Genomic DNA, 19,614 nt, shown 5'->3' with positions numbered 1-19,614 from the left:
TTTTTGCACATTGATTTTGTATCCTGAGACTTTGCTGAAGTTGCTTATCAGCTTTAGAAGCTTTTGGGCTGAGATGATGGGGTTTTCTAGACATAAGATCATGTTATCTGCAAACAAATATAATTTGACTTCTCTCTTCCTATTTGAATACCCTTTATTTCTTTCTCGTGCCTGATTGCCCTGGCCAGAACTTTCAATACTGTGCTGAATAGGAGTGGTGAGAGACAGCATCCTTGTCTTGTGCCAGTTTTCAAGGGGAAATGCTTCCAGCTTTTGCCCATTCAGTATGATATTGGCTGTGAGTTTGTCATATATGGCTTTTATTATTTTGAGGTATGTTCCTTTAATACCTGGTTTATTGAGATTTTAACATGAAGGGATGTCTCATTTTATCAAAGGCTTTTCTTGATTGATTGAGATAATCATGTGGTTTTGTCCTTAGTTCTGTTTATGTGATGAATCACATTTATTGATTTGTGTCTGTTGAACCAACCTCGCATCCTGGGGATGAAGCCAACTTGATCCTGATGGATAAGCTTTTTTATGTGCTGCTGAATTTGGTTTGCTAGTAGTTTATTGAGGATTTTTGCATTGACGTTCATCAGTGGTACTGACATGAAGTTTTCCTGTTTTGTTGTATTTCTGCCAGGTTTTGGCATCAGGATGATGCTGGCCTCATAGAATGAGTAAGGGAGGAATCCCTCTTCAATTTTGTGGAATAGTTTCAGTAGAAATGATACCAGCTCTTCATTGTACCTCTGGTAGAATTCAGCTGTGAATCCATCTGGTCCTAGGCTTTTTTTGGTTGGTAGGCTACTTATTACTGCCTCAGTTTCAGAACTTGTTGTTGGTTCTGATGCCCCATATCATTGCTGATTGTGTTTATTGGATTCTTCTCTCTTTTCTTCTTTATCAGTGTAGCTAGTGGTCTATTTTACTACTTTTTTTCTAAAAACAGGTCCTGGATTGGTTGATTTTTTTTGACGAGTTTTTCGTGTGTCTAACTCCTTCAGTTCAGCTCTGATCGTGGTTTCTTGTCTTCTGCTAGCTTTGGGGTTTGTTTGCTCTTGGCTCTCATGTTCTTTTAATTGAGATGTTAGGTTGTTAACTTGAGATCTTTCTAGCGTTTTGATGTGGGCATTTAGTGCTATAAATTTTTTTATTAACACTGCTTTAGTTGCATCCAGAGATTCTGGTACATTGTCTCTTTGTTCTCATTAGTCTCAAAGTACTTCTTGATTTCTGCCTTAATTTCATTATTTACTCAAGAGTCATTCAGGAGCAGGTTGTTCAGTTTTCATGTAGTTGTGTGGTTTTGAGTGAATTTCTTAATCTTCAGTTCTAATTTGTGTTGTGGTCTGAAAGACTGTTATGATTTCACTTATTTTGCATTTGCTGAGGAACGTTTTACTTCCAATTATGTGATTGATTTTAGAGTAAGTGTCATGTGGCAATGAGAAGAATGTATATTCTGTTGGGTTTTGGTGGAGATTTCTGTAAATATCTATCAAGTCCACTTGATCCAGAGCTGAGTTCAGGTCCTGAATATCTTTGTTAATTTTCTGTCTCGATGATCTGTCTAATACTGTTAGTGGGGTGTTAAGGTCTCTCACTATTATTGTGTGGGAGTCTAAGTCTCTTAGTAGGTCTCTTAAGAATTTGCTTTATGAATCTGGGTGCTTCTGTATTGGGTGCATATATATTTAGGATAGTTATCTCTTCTTGAACTCTTTACAATTATGTAACATTCTTTTTTGACCTTTGTTGGTTTAAAGTCAGAAACTAGGATTGCAACCCCTGCTTTTTTTCTGTTATCCATTTGCTTGTAAATTTTCCTCCATCTCTTTATTTTGAGCCTATGTGTGTCTTTCCATGTGAGATGGATCTCTTGAAGACAGCGTGTTGATGGGTCTCCACTCTTTATCCAGCTTGCCATTCTTTGTCTTTTAATTGGGGCATTTAACCCATTTGCATTTAAGGTTAGTATTGTTATGTGTGAATTTGATACTGTCATCATGATGCTAGCTGGTTATTTTGCAGACATGTTTATGTGGTTGATTCATAGTGTCACTGGTCTGTGTACTTCAGTGTGTATTTGTCATGGCTGCCGACGGTTTTTCCTTTCCATACTTAATGCTTCCTTCAGAAGCTCTTGCAAGGCAGGCCTGGTGGTGATGAATTCCCTCAGCATTTGTTTCTCCTTCACTTATGAAGCTTAGTTTGGCCAGATATGAAATTCTGGAAATTCTTTTTGTTGGGAATTCTTTAAGAAATGAATTAGAAATTATTTTCTTTAAGAATGTTGAATATTGGCCCCAATCTCTTCTGGCTTGGAGGGTTTCAGCTGAGAGGTCTGCTGTTAATCTGATGGGCTTCCCTTTGTGGATGACCTAGCCTTTCTGTCTGGCTGCCCCCTAACATTTCTTCTTTCATTTCAACCTTGGAGAATCTGATGATTATATGTCTTGTGGTTGATCTTTTCATGGAGTATCTTACTGGGGTTCTCCGCATTTCCTGAATTTAAATGTTGGCTTTTCCTGCTAGGTTGGGGAAGTTCTCCTGGATGATATCCTCAAGTATGTTTTTCAACTTGGTTCTGTTCTCCCTGTTTCTTTCAGGTACCTCATCAGTCACAGCTCCTTTTACATAATCCTATAGTTCTCGGAGGTTTTGTTTGTTCCTTTTCATTCTTTTTTGTTTAATGTGTCTACCTGCCTTATTTCAGCAAGATAGTTTTCAAGTTCTGAAATTTTTTCCTCTGCTTGGTCTGTTCGGTTATTGGTACTTGTGGTTGCATTGTGAAGTTCTCGTGTTGTGTTTTTCAGCTCCATCAGGTCATTTATATTCCTCTCTAAACTGATTGTTCTGGTTTACAGCTCCTGTAATGTTTTATCATAGTGCTTCGTTTCTTTGCATTGGGTTAGAACATGCTCCCTTAGCTTAGCGAAGTTCCTTATTACCCACCTTCTGAAGCCTACTTCCATCACTTCAGCCATCTTGGCCTTGGCCCAGTTCTGTCCGCTTAGGGGAGAGGTGTTGCAGTCATTTGGAGGAGAAGAGACATTCTGGCCTTTTGAATTTTCAGCATTTTTGCTTGGATTTTTTCTCATCTTTGTGGGCTTATCTGCCTGTGATTTTTGAGATTGCTGACCTTTGAATGGGATTTTTCTGGGGTCCTTTTTGTTGACGATGATTTTGTTGCTTTCTGTTTGTTTTTAATGGTCAAGCTGCTCTTCTGTAGGGCTGCTGCAGTTTGCTGAGGGTTCACTCCAGACCCTAGTTGCTTCTGTTTTTCCTGTACCCAGAGGTATCACCAGTGAAGGCTGTGAAACAACAAAGATGGCAGCCAGATCCTTCTGGAAGCTCTGTCCTAGGGGGGTACAGACCTATTGCCAGCCCAAACACACCTATAGCAGGTGGCTGGAGACCCTTGTTGTGAGATCTTATGCAGATAGGAAGAATGGGATCAGGGACCTGCTTAAAGAGGCAGTCTGGCTGCTTGTTGGTGGAGCAGGTGTGCTGTGTTGGGGTGGATCATTTCTCACCCAGTCTGTTTGGACTCTCCAGAGCCAGCTGAGTGGAACAGCTGAGTCAACTGAACTGCAGAGATGGTAGCCGCTTCTCCCACTGGGAACTCTGTCTCAGGAAGAGATCAAAGCTCTGTCTTTATAATCCTGGCTGGTGTGGCTGAAGCCTCTGCAGGGAGGTCCTCCCCAGTGAGGAGGAATGGATTGGGGTCCTGCTTAAAGAAGCAGTCTGGCCATGATCGGATAGAGCAGCTATGCTCTGTTGGTGGGGGAACCTTCCTTGTCTGGACTGTTTGGACTCTCCAAAGCTGGCAGGCTGGAACAGCTGAGTCGACCAATCTGCAGAGATGGTGGCCACCCTCCCCCGGAAACCCTGTCCCAGGGAGAGATTGGAGCTCTGTCCTTATAACCCTGACTGGAGTGGCTAAAGCTTCCACAGGGATAAGTGTATTTTTTGCATCTAAATAAGTATGTCCTTTTCATATATAATCTATTTATTATTCATTTACTGTCTAAGTATTTGAGTGACTATGTTTTCCCTTCTGGGGATATATTAGTTTACAATATTAAGATCTTTTCTCTTGTGCAGGTTAAATTTTAGCAGGGGTAGCGTGCATAGGGAGACAGACAACAAGTGATAGACATATGTAAATTGAGTTACATGTCAAGAAGCTGAGAAATGCTATGGAAAAAGAAAAAGAACTGGGTAAGGGAAAATCAGGAGCAGAGAGTCAGGTTGCAGACAGATTACAATTTTAAATAAGGTTGGCAGGATACGCCTCATTGAGAAGATGACATTTCAGCAATGACCTGAAGGAATTGAGGGAATTAACAATTCAAATACTGAGGGAAAATATATTCCCACTAGAGTGTCTACCTGATGCAGAGGTTCTAATGCAAGAACATACTTTATGTAAGAAGACAGCAAAGTGTATGGCTAGAACACAGCAAGGAGAAGAGATGAGATAACAGAAGAATGAGGTGCCAGATAATATCAGGCTTATAAGTGTTAGGATTTTATCATTGACCCGTAGAAGCATTTTGTAGATTAATATTTTGCATGTCACTTTACATTTTGACATCATTTAAATTAGTGTGTGATGTTCTTGACAGTTAAAAAATGTCTATATCAGAACTATCAGTCTTTTAAAATTTCTTCATAATTTTTATACTTAAGAGTTTTGTAGGGGGTTTTTTGTTTTTTTGTTTTTGTTTTTTTGAAAGAGTCTCACTCAGTCGCCCAGGCTGGAGTGCGGTGGTGCAGTCTCGGCTCACTGCATCCTCCACCTCCTAGTAGGTTCAAGTGATTCTCCTGCCTCAGCCTTGCATGTGGTTGGGATTACAGGTGTGCATCACCACGCCCAGCTAATTTTTTTTTTTTTTTTTAGTAGAGATGGAGTTTCACCATAATGCCCAGAGTGGTCTCGAACTCCTCACCTCAGGTGATCCGCCTGCCTCAGCCTCCCAAAGTGCTGGGATTATAGGCAGGAGCCACTGTGCCCAGCCACTTAGAGTTTTAATTCTATTAATTATCCTTTCTATATATCAAACATACTGAAGTCAAAACAAAATAGTAACTTTTCACTTGTCCAAGGAAATTGACAAATCTTTAATTCTCTCCTTTTGTAGTTTGCTTTCTTCTGCCTTTGTAAATTTAAGTGGATGCCAGTAGTTTTAAGAAACTTTACAGTAGTTGTAAGGAATATTTTAACACTTTGAATATATCATCTCATTGCCTTCTTTTTTTTTTTATTATACTTTAAGTTCTAGGGTACATGTGCACAACATGCAGGTTTGATACATAGGTATATATGTGCCATGATGGTTTGCTGTACCCATCAACTCATCATTTACATTAGGTATGTCTCCTAATGCTATCCCTCCCTCAGGCCCCCATCCCTCAACAGGCCCTGGTGGGTGATATTCCCCACCCTGTGTCCAAGGCCCTGTGTCCAGTTGATCTCATTGTTCAATTCCCACCTATGAGTGAGAACATGTGGTATTTGGTTTTCCGTCCTTATAGTTACCTGAAAATGATGGTTTCCAGCTTCATCCATGTCCCGGCAAAGGACATGAACTCATCCTTTTTTATGGCTGCATAGTATTCCATGGTTTATATGTGCCACATTTTCTTAATCCAGTCTATCATTGATGGACATTTGGGTTGGTTCCAAGTCTTTGCTATTGTCAATAGTGCCACAATAAACATACATGTGCATGTGTCTTTATAGTAGCATGATTTATAATCCTTTGGGTATATAAGCAGTAATGGGATTGCTGGGTCAAATATTAATTCTAGTTCTAGATCCTTGAGGAATCACCACACTGTCTTCCACAAAGGTTGAACTAATTTACACTCACACCAACAGTGTAAAAGCGTTCCTATTTCTCCACATCCTCTCCAGCATCTGTTGTTTCCTGACTTTTTAAATGATTGCTATTCTAACTGGTGTGAGATGGTATCTCATTGTGGTTTTGATTTGCACTTCTCTGATGACCACTGATGATGAGCATTTTTCCATGTGTTTGTTGGTTGTGTAGATGTCTTCTTTTGAGAAGTGTCTATTCATATCCTTTGCCCACTTTTTGATGGGGTTGTTTGTTTTTTTCTTATAAGTTTGTTTGAGTTCTTTGTAGATTCTGGATATTAGCCCTTTGTCAGATGGGTAGATTGCAAAAATTTTCTCCCATTCTGTCAGTTACCTGTTCACTCTGATGATAGTTTCTTTTGCTATGGAGAAGCTCTTTAGTTTAATTAGATCCCATTTGTCAATTTTGGCTTTTGTTGCCATTGCTTTTGGTGTTTTAGTCACGAAGTCCTTGACCATGCCTATGTCCTAAATGGTATTGCCTAGGTTTCCTACTAGGGGTTTTGTGGTTTTAGGTCTAACATTTAGGTCTCTAATCCATCTTGAATTAATTTTTGTATAAGGTGTAAGGAAAGGATCCAATTTCAGCTTTCTACATATGGCTAGCCAGTTTTCCCAGCACCATTTATTAAATAGGGAATCCTTTCCCCATTTCTTGTTTTTGCCAGGTTTGTCAAAGATCAGATGGTTGTAGATGTGTGGTATTATTTCTGAGGGCTCTGTTCTGTTCCATTGGTCTATATCTCTGTTTTGGTACCAGTACCATGCTGTTTTGGTTACTGTAGGCTTGTAGTATAGTTTAAAGTCAGGTAGTGTGATGCCTCCAGCTTTGTTCTTTTGGCTTAGGATTGTCTTGGCAATGCAGGCTGTTTTTTGGTTCCATATGAACTTTAAAGTAGTTTTTTCCAATTCTGTGAAGAAAGTCATTGGTAGCTTGATGGGGATGGCACTGAATCTATGAATTACCTTGGGCAGTGTGGCCATTTTCATGATATTGATTCTTCCTATCCATGAGCATGGAATATTCTTCCATTTGTTTGTATCCTCTTTTATTTCTTTGAGCAGTGGTTTGTAGTTCTCTTTGAAGAGGTCCTTCACATCCCTTGTAAGTTAGATTACTAGGTATTTTATTCTCTTTGTAGCAATTGTGAATGGGAGTTCACTCATGATTTGGCTCTCTCTTTGTCTGTTAATGGTGTATAGGAATGCTTGTGATTTTTGCACATTGATTTTGTATCCAGAGACTTTGCTGAAGTTGCTTATCAGCCAAAGGAGATTTTGGGTTCAGACGATGGGGTTTTCTTAATATACAATCATGTCATCTGCAAACAGGGACAATTTGACTTTCTCATTTTCTAATTGAACACCCTTTATTTCTTTCTCTTGCCTGATTGTCCTGGCCAGAACTTCCAACACTATGTTGAATAGGAGTGGTGAGAGAGAGCATCCCTGTCTTGTGCCCATTTTCAAAGGGAATGCTTCCAGTTTTTGCCCATTCAGTATGATATTGGCTGTGGGTTTGTCATAAATAGCTCTTATTATTTTGAGATATGTTCCATCAATACCTAGTTTATTGAGAGTTTTTAGCATGAAGGGCTGTTGAATTTTGTTAAAGGCCTTTTCTGCATCTATTGAGATAATCATATGGTTTTTGTTGTTGATTCTGTTTATGTGATGGATTACATTTATTGATTTGCATATGTTGAACCAGCCTTGCATTCCAGGGATGAAGCCCACTTGATCATGGTGGATAAGCTTTTTGATGTGCTGCTGGATTTGGTTTGCCAGTATTTTATTGAGGATTTTTGCATTGATGTTCATCAGGGATATTGGTCTAAAATTCTCTTTTTTATGTTGTGTTTCTGCCAGGCTTTGGTGTCAGGATGATATTGGCCTCATAAATTGAGTTAGGGAGGATTCTCTCTTTTTCTATTGATTGGAATAGTTTCCGAAGGAATGGTACCAGCTCCTCTTTGTACCTCTTGTAGAATTCGGCTGTGAATCCATTTGGTCCTGGACTTTTTTTTAGTTGGTAGGCTATTAATTATTGCCTCAATTTCAGAGCCTGTTATTTGTCTATTCAGAGATTCAGCTTCTTCCTGGTTTAGTCTTGGGAGGGTGTATGTGTCCAGGAATTTATCCATTTCTTCTAGATTTTCTAGTTTATTTGCGTAGAGGTGTTTATAGTATTCTCTGATGGTAGTTTGTATTTCTGTGGGATCAGTGGTGATATCCCCTTTATCATTTTTTATTGTGTCTATTTAATTCTTCTTTCTTTTCTTCTTTATTAGTCTTGCTAGCAGTCTATCAATTTTGTTCTTTTCAAAAAACCAACTCCTGGATTCATTGATTTTTTGAAGGGTTTTTTATGTCTCTATCTCCTTCAGTTCTGCTCTTATCTTAGTTATTTCTTGCCTTCTGCTAGCTTTTGAATGTGTTTGCTCTTGCTTCTCTAGTTCTTTCAGTTGTCATGTTAGGGTGTTGATTTTAGATCTTTCCTGCTTTCTCTTATGGGCATTTAGTAGTATAAATTTCCCTCTACACACTGCTTTAAATGTGTCCCAAAGATTCTGGTACGTTGTGTCTTTGTTTTCGTTGGTTTCAAAGAACATCTTTCTTTCTGCCTTCATTCGTTATTTATCCAGTAGTCATTCAGGATCAAGTTGTTCAGTTTTCATGTAGTTGAGTGGTTTTGAGTGAGTTTCTTAATCCTGAGTTCTAATTCGATTGCACTGTGATCTGAGAGACAGTTTGTTGTGATTTGTGTTCTTTTATATTTGCTGAAGAGTGGTTTACTTCCAATTATGTAGTCAATTTTAGAATAAGTGCAATGTGGTGCTCCAAAGAATGTATATTCTGTTGATTTGGGGTGGAGAGTTCTGTAGATGTCTATTAGGTCTGCTTGGTGCAGAGCTGAGTTCAGGTCCTGGATATCCTTGTTAACATTTGTCTTGTTGATCTGTCTAATATTGACAGTGGGGTGTTAAAGTCTCCCATTATTATTGTGTGGGAGTCTGAGTCTCTTTGTAGGTCTCTAAGGACTTGCTTTATGAATCTGGGTGCTCCTGTATTGGGTGCATATATATTTGGGATAGTTAGGTATTCTTGTTCAATTCATCCCTTTACCATTATGTATTGGCCTTTTTTGTCTCTTTTAATCTTTGTTGGTTTAAAGTCTGTTTTATCAGAGACGAGGATTGCAACCCCTGCTCTTTTTTTCTTTCCATTTGCTTGGTAGATCTTCCTCCATCCCTTTATTTGAGCCTATGTGTGTCTCTGCATATGAGATGGGTCTCCTGAAGACAGCACACTGATGGATCTTGACTCTTTATCCAATTTCCAGTCTCTGTCTTTTAATTGGGGCTTTTAGCCCATTTAAATTTAAGGTTAATATTGTTATGTGTGAATTTGATCCTGTTATTATGATGTTTGCTGGTTATTTTGCCTGTTAATTGATGCAGTTTCTTCATAGCACCAATGGTCTTTACAGTTTGGCATGTTTTTGCAGTGGCTGGTACCGGTTGTTCCTTTCCATGTTTAGTGCTTCCTTCAGGAGCTCTTGTAAGGCAGGCCTGGTGGTGACAGAATCTCTCAGCATTTGCTTGTCTGTAAAGGATTTTATTTCTCCTTCACTTAAGAAGATTAGTTTGGCTGGATATTAAATTCTGGGCTGAAAATTCTTTTCTTTAAGAATGTTGAATATTGTCCCCCACTCTCTTCTGGCTTGTAGGGTTTCTGCTGAGAGGTCCATTGTTAGTCTGATGGGCTTCCCTTTGTCGATAACTCGACCTTTCTCTCTGGTTGCCCTTAACAGTTTTTCCTTCATTTCAACCTTGTTGAATCTGATGATTATGTGTCTTGGGGTTGTTCTTCTTGAGGAGTATTTTTGTGATGTTCTCTGTATTTCCTGAATTTGAACATTGGCCTGCCTTGCTAGGTTGGGGAAGTTCTCCTGGATGATATCCTGCATAGTGTTTTCCAACATGGTTCCATTCTCCCCATCACTTTCAGGTACACCAGTCATACGTAGATTCGGTCTTTTCACATAGTTCCATATTTCTTGGAGGCTTTGTTCGTTTCTTTTTAGTCTTTTTTCTCTAACCTTGTCTTCTCACTTTATTTCATTAATTTGATCTTCAATCACTGATACCCTTTCTTCCACTTGATTGAATCTGCTATTGAAGCTTGTGCATGTGTCACGAAGTTCTCATGCCATGGTTTTCAGCTCCATCACGTCATTTAAGGTCTTCTCTACACTGTTTATTCTAGTTAGCCATTTGTCTAATCTTTTTTCTAGGTTTTCAGCTTCCTTGAGATGGGTTCGAATATCCTTCTTTAGCTCAGAGAATTTTGTTATTACCGACCTTCTGAAGCCTACTTCTGTCAACTCGTCAAAGTCATTCTCTGTCCAGCTTTGTTCTGTTGCTGGCGAGGAGCTGCGATCCTTTGGAGGAGAAGAGGCCCTTTGATTTTTAGAATTTTCAGCTTTTCTGTTGTAGTTTCTCCAATCTTTGTGGTGTTATCTACCTTTGGTCTTTGATGTTGGTGACCTACAGATGTGGTTTTGGTGTAGGTGACCTTTTTGTTGATGTTGATGATATTCCTCTCTGTTTGTTAGTTTTCCTTCTAACAGGTCCCTCAGCTGCAAGTCTGTTGGAGTTTCCTGGAGTTATGCTGCAGATCCTTTTTGCCTGGGTATCACCAGCGGAGGCTGCAGAACAGCAAATATTGCTGCCTGATCCTTCCTCTGGAAGCTTCGTCCCAGAGGGGCAGCTGCCTATATGAGGTGTCTGTCGGCCCCTGTTGGGAGGTGTCTCCCAGTTAGGCTACATGGGGATCAGGGACCCACTTGAGGAGGCAGTCTGTCCATTCTCAGAGCTCAAACACCATGCTTGGAGAACCACTGCTCTCTTCAGAGCTGTCAGACAAGGACGTTTAAGTCTGCAGAAGTTGTCTGCTGCCTTTTGTTCTGCTAAGCCCTGCCCACGCAGGTGGAGTTTAGAGGCAGTAGACCTTGCTGAGCTGTGGTGGACTGCCCCTAGTTCGAGCTTCCCAGCCGCTTTGTTTACCTACTCAAGCCTCAGCAATGGTGGACGCCCCTCCCCCAGCCAGGCTGCCACCTTGCAGTTCAATCTCAGACAGCTGTGCTAGCAGTGAGCAAGGCTCCGTGGGTGTGGGACCTGCTGAGTCAGGCACGGGAGAGAATCACCTTGTCTGCTGGTTGCTAAGACCTTGGGAAAATCACAGTATTTGGGCAGAAGTGTCCCATTTTTCCAGGTAGTCTGTCACACCTTCCCTTGGCTAGGAAAGGGAAATTCCCCCACCTCTTGTGCTTTCCGGGTGAGGCGACGCCCTGCCTGGGCTGCACCCACTTTCCAACCAGTCCCATTGAGATGAACCAGGTACCTGAGTTGGAAATGCAGGAATCACCCATCTTCTGCATCAGTCACACTGGGAGCTGCAGACTGGAGCTGTTCCTATTCGGCCATCTTGGAACGCCCCCATCTCATTGCCTTCTGGCTTCTGTTGTTTCTGATAAGAAGTTAGCCTTTAATGTTACTGAGATTCTTTTGTATACAGTGAAAAAAGCATTTCTCTTGTTCTTTTCAAGATTTTAGCTTTTGCTTTTAACATTTTGACTGGTGTGTCTGGCTGTGGATATCTTTACATTTATCCTTATTGGAGTACATTGAGCTTCTTAGATTTGTAAATTATGTTATTAATCAAAATTGGGAAACTTTCAGTAGTTTTTTAAAGTATCTTCTATGTTTCTTTTTTCTTGTCTTCCTGGGTCTTCTATAATGCATATGTTGGCATGCTTAATGGTGTCCCACGTTTCTCTGAGAACCTGTTCGTTTTTTTCAGCCTTTTTACATTCTGTTCTTCAGATTGTATAATCTTTATTGATTTATCTTCCAGTTGCCATTCCAAGTTGTTTACACAGAAAATACATACATATCCACATATAAATTATTAGAATTAATTATATAGTTTAAGGTTGTTTAATACCAGGTCAATGTCCAATAATTAATTATATTTCTAAGAGCTGCAACAAACGAGAAATGCAGTTTAAATAAAGATACCATTTACAATAGTATGAAAAATATCAAACACTGGAAATTTTTGTGGAAATTGTCAAGCAGAATAAAAAACTCATCCAGAAATTCAAAGTACCAAGAGTAGCTAAAATAATCTTAAAGCATAAAAAGTGATAATTGCTTTACTGGATATCAAGATCTTTGATAAAACTACATAATTGAAAACACTTTGGTATTAGCACAAGGATAGAAAAATAGAGCAATGGAAGAAGAATAGAGAACCTAGAAATAGAGCCATGCATGTATTAACACTTGATTTATAACAAAGTTGGCTTTATGGAACAGTAAGGGTAATCTTTGACACTTCCCCCTTTTCACGTCATACACAAAAATTGATTCCAGATGGATTATAGAGCTAAACATAAAAGGCAAAACAATAAATCTTCTTAAAGATAATATATACTTTAAAGTTCATATGGAACCAAAAAAGAGCCCGCATCACCAAGTCAATCCTAAGCCAAAAGAACAAAGCTGGAGGCATCACACTACCTGACTTCAAATTATACTACAAGGCTACAGTAACCAAAATAGCATGGTACTGGTACCAAAACAGATATATAGATCAGTGGAACAGAACAGAGCCCTCAGAAATAACGCCACATATCTACAACTATCTTATCTTTGACAAACCTGAGAAAAACAAGCAATGGGGAAAGGATTCCCTATTTAATAAATGGTGCTGGGAAAACTGGCTAGCCATATGTAGAAAGCTGAAATTGGATCCCTTCCTTACACCTTATACAAAAATCAATTCAAGATGGATTAAAGACTTAAATGTTAGACCTAAAACCATAAAAACCCTACAAGAAAACCTAGGCATTACCATTCAGGACATAGGCATGGGCAAGGACTTCATGTCTAAAACACCAAAAGCAATGGCAACAAAAGACAAAATTGACAAATGGGATCTAATTAAACTAAAGAGCTTCTGCACAGCAAAAGAAACTACCATCAGAGTGAACAGGCAACCTACAAAATGGGAGAAAATTTTTGCAACCTACTCATCTGACAAAGGGCTAATATCCAGAATCTACAATGAACTCAAACAAATTTACAAGAAAAAAACAAACAACCCCATCAAAAAGTGGGCGAAGGACATGAACAGACACTTCTCGAAAGAAGACATTTATGCAGCCAAAAAACACATGAAAAAATGCTCATCATCACTGGCCATCAGATAAATGCAAATCAAAACCACAATGAGATACCATCTCACACCAGTTAGAATGGCAATCATTAAAAAGTCAGGAAACAACAGGTGCTGGAGAGGATGTGGAGAAATAGGAACACTTTTACACTGTTGGTGGGGCTGTAAACTAGTTCAACCATTGTGGAAGTCAGTGTGGCGATTCCTCAGGGATCTAGAACTAGAAATACCATTTGACCCAGCCATCCCATTACTGGGTATATACCCAAAGGACTACAAATCATGCTGCTATAAAGACACATGCACACGTATGTTTATTGTGGCATTATTCACCATAGCAAAGACTTGGAACCAACCCAAATGTCCAACAATGATAGACTGGATTAAGAAAATGTGGCACATATACACCATGGAATTCTATGCAGCTATAAAAAATGATGAGTTCATGTCCTTTGTAGGGACATGGATGGAATTGGAAAACATCATTCTCAGTAAACTATCGCAAGAACAAAAAACCAAACACCGCATATTCTCACTCATAGGTGGGAATTGAACAATGAGATCACATGGACACAGGAAGGGGAACATCACACTCTGGGGACTGTTGTGGGGTGGGGGGAGGGGGGAGGGATAGCATTGGGAGATATACCTAATGCTAGATGACGAGTTAATGGGTGCAGTGCACCAGCATGGCACATGTATACGTATGTAACCTGCACAATGTGCACATGTACCCTAAAACTTAAAGTATAATAATAAAAAAAGATGATATAGATTATCTTTTTTAGAGTAGAGAAAGATTTCTAAAATGAGACCCAAAACACAGTAGCCATCAGGTATAGTACCAATAAATGGAACTACTTTAAAATTAAGGACTGCTTCCCATCATAACACATCATCAGTACACTACAAAACAAGCCATAGAATGGGAGAAACATATCTCTACACATATAACCAAAAAAAGCCCTTAAGTCTTAGAAATGCAACTCTTCCAAGTCAGGGGCCAAAAAAGATAATCCAAAAAATACTGGAAGCAGATTGAACAGGCAAGTCATAAAAGAAGCCAAAGAACATATCAAAGGATGTTTAGTATTGTTAATGATGAGAGAAAATTAAAACCCTGATGAGATATCTTTACATATGTACGAGAATGATTTAAATTAAAATCTGAGAATACAAAGTGTTTCTTAGGCTGTGAGGTAATGGAACTGTTTGTTATCTGTTGCTGGTATGTATATTACTTTGAAAAACTATTTAGCATCTTCTGAAATGGAAGATATGTATATCCTATTTTTAGAGCTCTAAACTGGAAAAAACTCAGATGTCCAGCAACAGTAGAATAGATAAAAGACTGTATATTCATATGATGGAATTCTGTACAGTACTAAAAATTGACTACAGCTACAGAAAACAGTATTGATAAATCTCACATTATTGAGTGGGGAAAGAACACCAAATAATACTGCATGACTCCATTTATATGAAATTTAAAATTGATTAAATGTTTAGCAGTGCAAGTTTAGGGGATAAACTATAAAGAAGAGCAAAGTTGTTATTAACCATAAATGACAAGAGAGTGGTTGTCTTTAGAAAAGTGGGAGGGTGTGGTAATTGACAGAGATCTGCAGAATCTTTGTGGAGTTGCTGGCAGTGCCAGTGACCAGGATAGTAGGTTTATGGGTTAATTCACTGAGCTCTACATTTTGTTTTGTGTATTTTTTATTTGTGTTATTTCACATACTCACGAAAAGCTTAAATATAATGTTACATTACAAATGAATCATTATGCAAATATCTGAAGGAATTAGAGTTAGTAAAATGATTGTTTGTTAGGCTTTTTCCGTGGTGTATCACATTTAGTACAGTAAACATGGGAGGGCTTTGATAGTGAAAGATGGTGCATGATACAGTGAACAAACTGGATGGGAAAGAAAATATATTCACCTGTAAAATGTTATGTATGATACTGGTCTTTTTAATCTATAAATATGTTTGCAGAAAACAAGTGTTCATAGTCGGTTGGGGATTATTTATAATCCTACATCAAAAATAAATGAAGAGAACACAGCTATTTCTAGAGGAATTTTGGCAGCTTTTCTTACACAGAAGAACATGTTTTTGAGAAGCTTTCTTGGGCAATTGGCAAAGGAAGAAATTGCTACAGCTATTTACTCTGGAGATAAAATTAAAACATTCCTTATTGAGGTCAGTAGCTATTTGAAATATTAAATATGTATGTATTGCATATTTTAAAAGTGTATTTGGAGATATTGTTACTGAAAAACAATGGTAGATTTAAACAAATGGAGATAATAAACATTCCTTTTCAAATGGGAAAAGATAAACATTAAATGATATGACTGCATAGAGGCATTTAATAAATCAGTTTTCATATGTTTCATTAACTACTTCATGATTCTTAAAGTTGATGGCATTCTAGTTAGGATATGTACTTAAGTGAAGAATTGGGGGTTAAAGCGTTACGTAAATCTCAGGTATTTCACTGAAGGGGTCCATTATAGGGGGAGTTTCAACGATGATCCTCTTGAAGAAACAATCATCATTCATTCAAAAAATACATATTGATCGTTTATGAGACAGTGGAGATAAACTTGTGAACAAGCAGATAGAGTCCCTGTCCCTGTTCTTTGTGGAGCTTACATTGTAGGAGGAAAGACAGACAAAATATTTATAAGTGGTTTTGATTGATTTGCTTCCAAAAGTCAGGTCATTAGCTAAGGATTAGAGTGGCAGTATGTATTTTTAAAGGGTCGAGGACAAAAAGAGGAAATGTTGAATATTTTACTATTATTCTGAGAGTGAGAAAGTAAATTAAATACATTAGTGAAGGAAGATTTCTGGTCATTGCTGAGGGTCCACTTGAGATTAATGATAATAAATTCAAAGCGAGATCAGCCTTAGTCGTATGTTTTTCTCCAACTGTATTTTACTGTTTTCATCCAGTTGCAGACTCAGCAGAGTTGTGTTTAACCAAGGTTGGGGTTTGGACCAGTGAATATGACTGAGGGGGAGCATTCAAGGGAGCTAAACATGGAGAAGTTTTGGTTATAGTAAAGTACCCAGAGATAGAACTTGGTTAAAAGGAAATTACACCATGGGAAGGATGATAGACAGTGAATAAATGGTAGAGTCTGTGGACTGGAAGTTTGAGTAATGGTTGATCTAGGGATGGTGATGGTCATGAGGTTGTGGTCAGAAAGGGGATGATTGAAATGGGGATTTTGGAGGTAAAGAGGATCAGGGCCTACATGGTCCAACACCACAGCCACTGGCTACATATGGCCATTTTATACTTAGATAAGATTTTAAATCCAGTTCCTCAGTCATAGTAGCCACATTTTGAATGCCGCATAACCATATGAAGCCATGGCTGCCATATTGGGCAATGCGGGAAAACATTTTCATCATCACGAAAGCATCTGGGAACTTGTTAGAAATTCAGAATTTAAGGCCTGGATTCTACTGAAGTATATTCTGCATTTTAATAAGATACCAGGTGATTGGTATGTACATTAAAGTTTGAGAAGTACTGAGAGAGAGAAATGTACCTTAGTATGAAGGTGCAATGAGCATGTATGTGGTTTATTTTCTGTGAATGTCCATATATTTTTTTACTTTGACCAAGCATTACTTTTATTATTTCCGTATTTAAATATATTATTACTAAACTGGTCTTCTGGGATTAGTATAATGGGGAAAAAGGAGTATTTCCATTTTAAACACTTTTTAAATTGAGAGTACCAAATAAGAGGTACTGAGTTCAGAATTTAATAAATATTTAATTTCATTTTCTTCATATCAAATTTTATTTAAATTGATGTTCCCTAGTAATTTACTAGTCTGGTAATTTCCCTGAAATTCTCAAAGAATGAATAGCAAACTGTATCAACTTGTAACAAGATTTAAGCATGTTATAAATGACTTGTCAAAACAGAATTTTTTTAAAATGTTCTTTCAAAGAAAATTATACTAAATAATGATTTTGAAAGTATTATTTAAAATTTTATACTAATATTAAAGTAGTTTTTTAAACAAAATGATTTAATATATTTACTGTTCTCATATTAGTTTCATCAATCTTAACTTTTGCTTTAGGGGATGGATAAGAATGCTTTTAAGAAAAAATATAATACTGTTGGAGTGAATATTTTTCGAACTCACCAGTTGTTCTGTCAAGATGTACTTAAATTGCGTCCTGGAGAAATGGGTATTGTCAGCAATGGGAGAGTAAGTAGAAAAAGCTATTGCTCTCTTTTCTCAGTAACACTGCATTGCACTGGTCTGCCTTTTTTCTGTCGCAGTTCCCCTGATGTGACTGACACACACAGAGGACGGTGTTCATGAGCTAAAGACACCAGACACAACTCAGCATAAATAAAATGGGGTCATGACACACTTCCCATTCCTTCATTCTTTCCCCCATTTAATGAGAATGATGATGTGGGTAAGGAAGAATGTTCTTTATGTGTCTTGCTTTTATTTTGTTCTAGTGTAAGTATTAGAAGAAACAACTTAATGCACATCATCAAAACATTGTCATTAGAACCACTGTTGTAGTAGGTGTAGCAAGTAGGTTATTACATCTTTTTTCTTGTTCCTACAGTTGTGTATGTTAAATGGCATTAGATACTATTTTCAGTTTTGAAGTATCAAGTAGTATAAATTGCCATGTAGTATTTATTAATAAAATATTTACAAGGCTATAGGAAGAAAATCTCTTACTCTCCAACCACCCTAATAAAACTTAATAGCTTATTGTTTTTCCTTTCAGCCCTTTTTTCTACCATACATAGATAGCCATTTTTGGTTTTTTAGAATACATCCTTATAATCCTACTATATATAATTTTACATCATGATTTTTCTGTTAATATAAATGTTTTTCTGATTACAGTCTTTGTAGACACATACAAAATAAGTGGATGATATCTATATACTAATATTTTTAATATGATAGTCTTATTTCATACAAATTGTTTAAGTAAAAAACTGAATCTGGTGCTTAGGTTTATTAAGAAATCAACAAATGCAGTGTGTTTCACATATCTGTGGCTTGAATTTTCAAATTATATATCCCTCAATCATCTTCAAAGTTCTAATGCACTCTTAATGTTTTGTTTTTCACTTACTTTTGAATTCTGTTCACCTGTGTATTAGATTCAGGTTCATCTATGTACAGTGCTATTTTACACATGTCAAAAGCTGCCATTTATTGTAAAAAGTATTGGTGAATTTTGGTAGTCAGATATGTAGAGCTCTGTAAATGGCATTGCTTTTTCACTTTAAAAGTTACTTTGGGAGGAAATACAGCTTTTAAAAACAGTTCTAAAGCGTTTGGCTGTCTTTGACCATGTCAAGCATTTTAAGGGATAAAGAGGGAAACAATGGCACCTGTTTTATCTAATGCCTTGCCTTTTAGTTATATACTAGGGAAAAGCTATCCTATGTCTTGTCATTTTGATATAATTCATATAGTGTTATTGACATTAATGATAACAAATACTAGATACAGTTATGTTCAACTTATTTCTCATAAACATAAAACTGTGTTTTGTCCTGACTTTCCTTAAAATTGACAAAAATATTAAGATATTAATCTTACACCTACTGTGAACCAAACATTCTTCTAGATTCTGAAGGCACAGCAGTAAACAACTACGTTTTCATGGGGCTAATATTTTGATGGATAGAGAGAGACAACAAACAGCACCCTTACTGATAAGGCATCTATCTTAAGTATGTTTATGCTGCTATAAAAATATGCCACAGAATGGCTAATTTATAAAGAACATAAATTTATTTCTTATACTTCTGGATGCTTGGAAATGTAAGGCTGACGTGCTGCCATTGATGTCTGGTGAGGACTGCTCTCTGCTTCCAGGATGGCCCCTTGTTGCTCTGTTTTTACATGGTGGAAGGTAGAAGGGCAACAGAGTGCTCCCTTCAGTCTTGAACTCTTTTATTATAAGGATACAAATTCCATTCATGAGGGCAGAGCCCTCGTGGCTTAATCATCTCCCAAAGGCCACACCTCTCAGTGCTATCGCACTGGCCACTAAGTTTCAACACATGGGTTTTGAGGGACACATTTTGTCTTAGTCTGTTTTGTGCTGCTGTAACAAAATACCTGAGACTATATAATCTCAGAAATTTGTTAAAGAACAGAAATTTATTCTCTCATACTTCTGGAGGCTGGGAAGTCCAAGATCAAGGCACTGGCATCTGATGGGAGCTTTCTTGCTGCATCCTCATATGGCAGAAGGCAGTGGGGCAAAAAGGGGATGAGTGCTATGTTCCTACATGGCAGGAGAGAGCAAACCCACTCCCGAAAGCCTTTTTATAGTGGCATTAGTCCATTTTGAGGGCACAGCCCTCATGACCTAAACACCTCCCATTAGGCACCAGCTCCCAACACTGTTGCATTGGGGATTCAGTTTTAACATAAATTTTGGA

At 37.9% G+C, this 19,614-nt stretch overlaps 1 protein-coding gene across 3 annotated transcripts in view; it reads left to right on the top strand.

Annotated features, from left to right (window-relative positions):
• Positions 1-19,614, top strand: part of UGGT2 (UDP-glucose glycoprotein glucosyltransferase 2) — a 251,796-nt gene that overhangs the window by 134,634 nt on the left and 97,548 nt on the right. For all 3 annotated transcript variants that reach the window (XM_019039934.4, XM_055360304.2, XM_063697472.1), the window contains exons 21-22: positions 15,140-15,346; positions 17,258-17,389. In XM_019039934.4, coding sequence (XP_018895479.4) covers positions 15,140-15,346; positions 17,258-17,389 — 339 coding nt within the window. The remainder of the gene's footprint in view (positions 1-15,139; positions 15,347-17,257; positions 17,390-19,614) is intronic.

The sequence above is a fragment of the Gorilla gorilla genome, chromosome 14 (genome assembly GCF_029281585.2).
Source record: "Gorilla gorilla gorilla isolate KB3781 chromosome 14, NHGRI_mGorGor1-v2.1_pri, whole genome shotgun sequence".
In the NCBI taxonomy this organism is placed as follows: domain Eukaryota; kingdom Metazoa; phylum Chordata; class Mammalia; order Primates; family Hominidae; genus Gorilla; species Gorilla gorilla.
The sequence above is the reverse complement of the archived record's forward strand: the minus strand, read 5'-3'. Positions and strand labels throughout refer to the sequence as shown.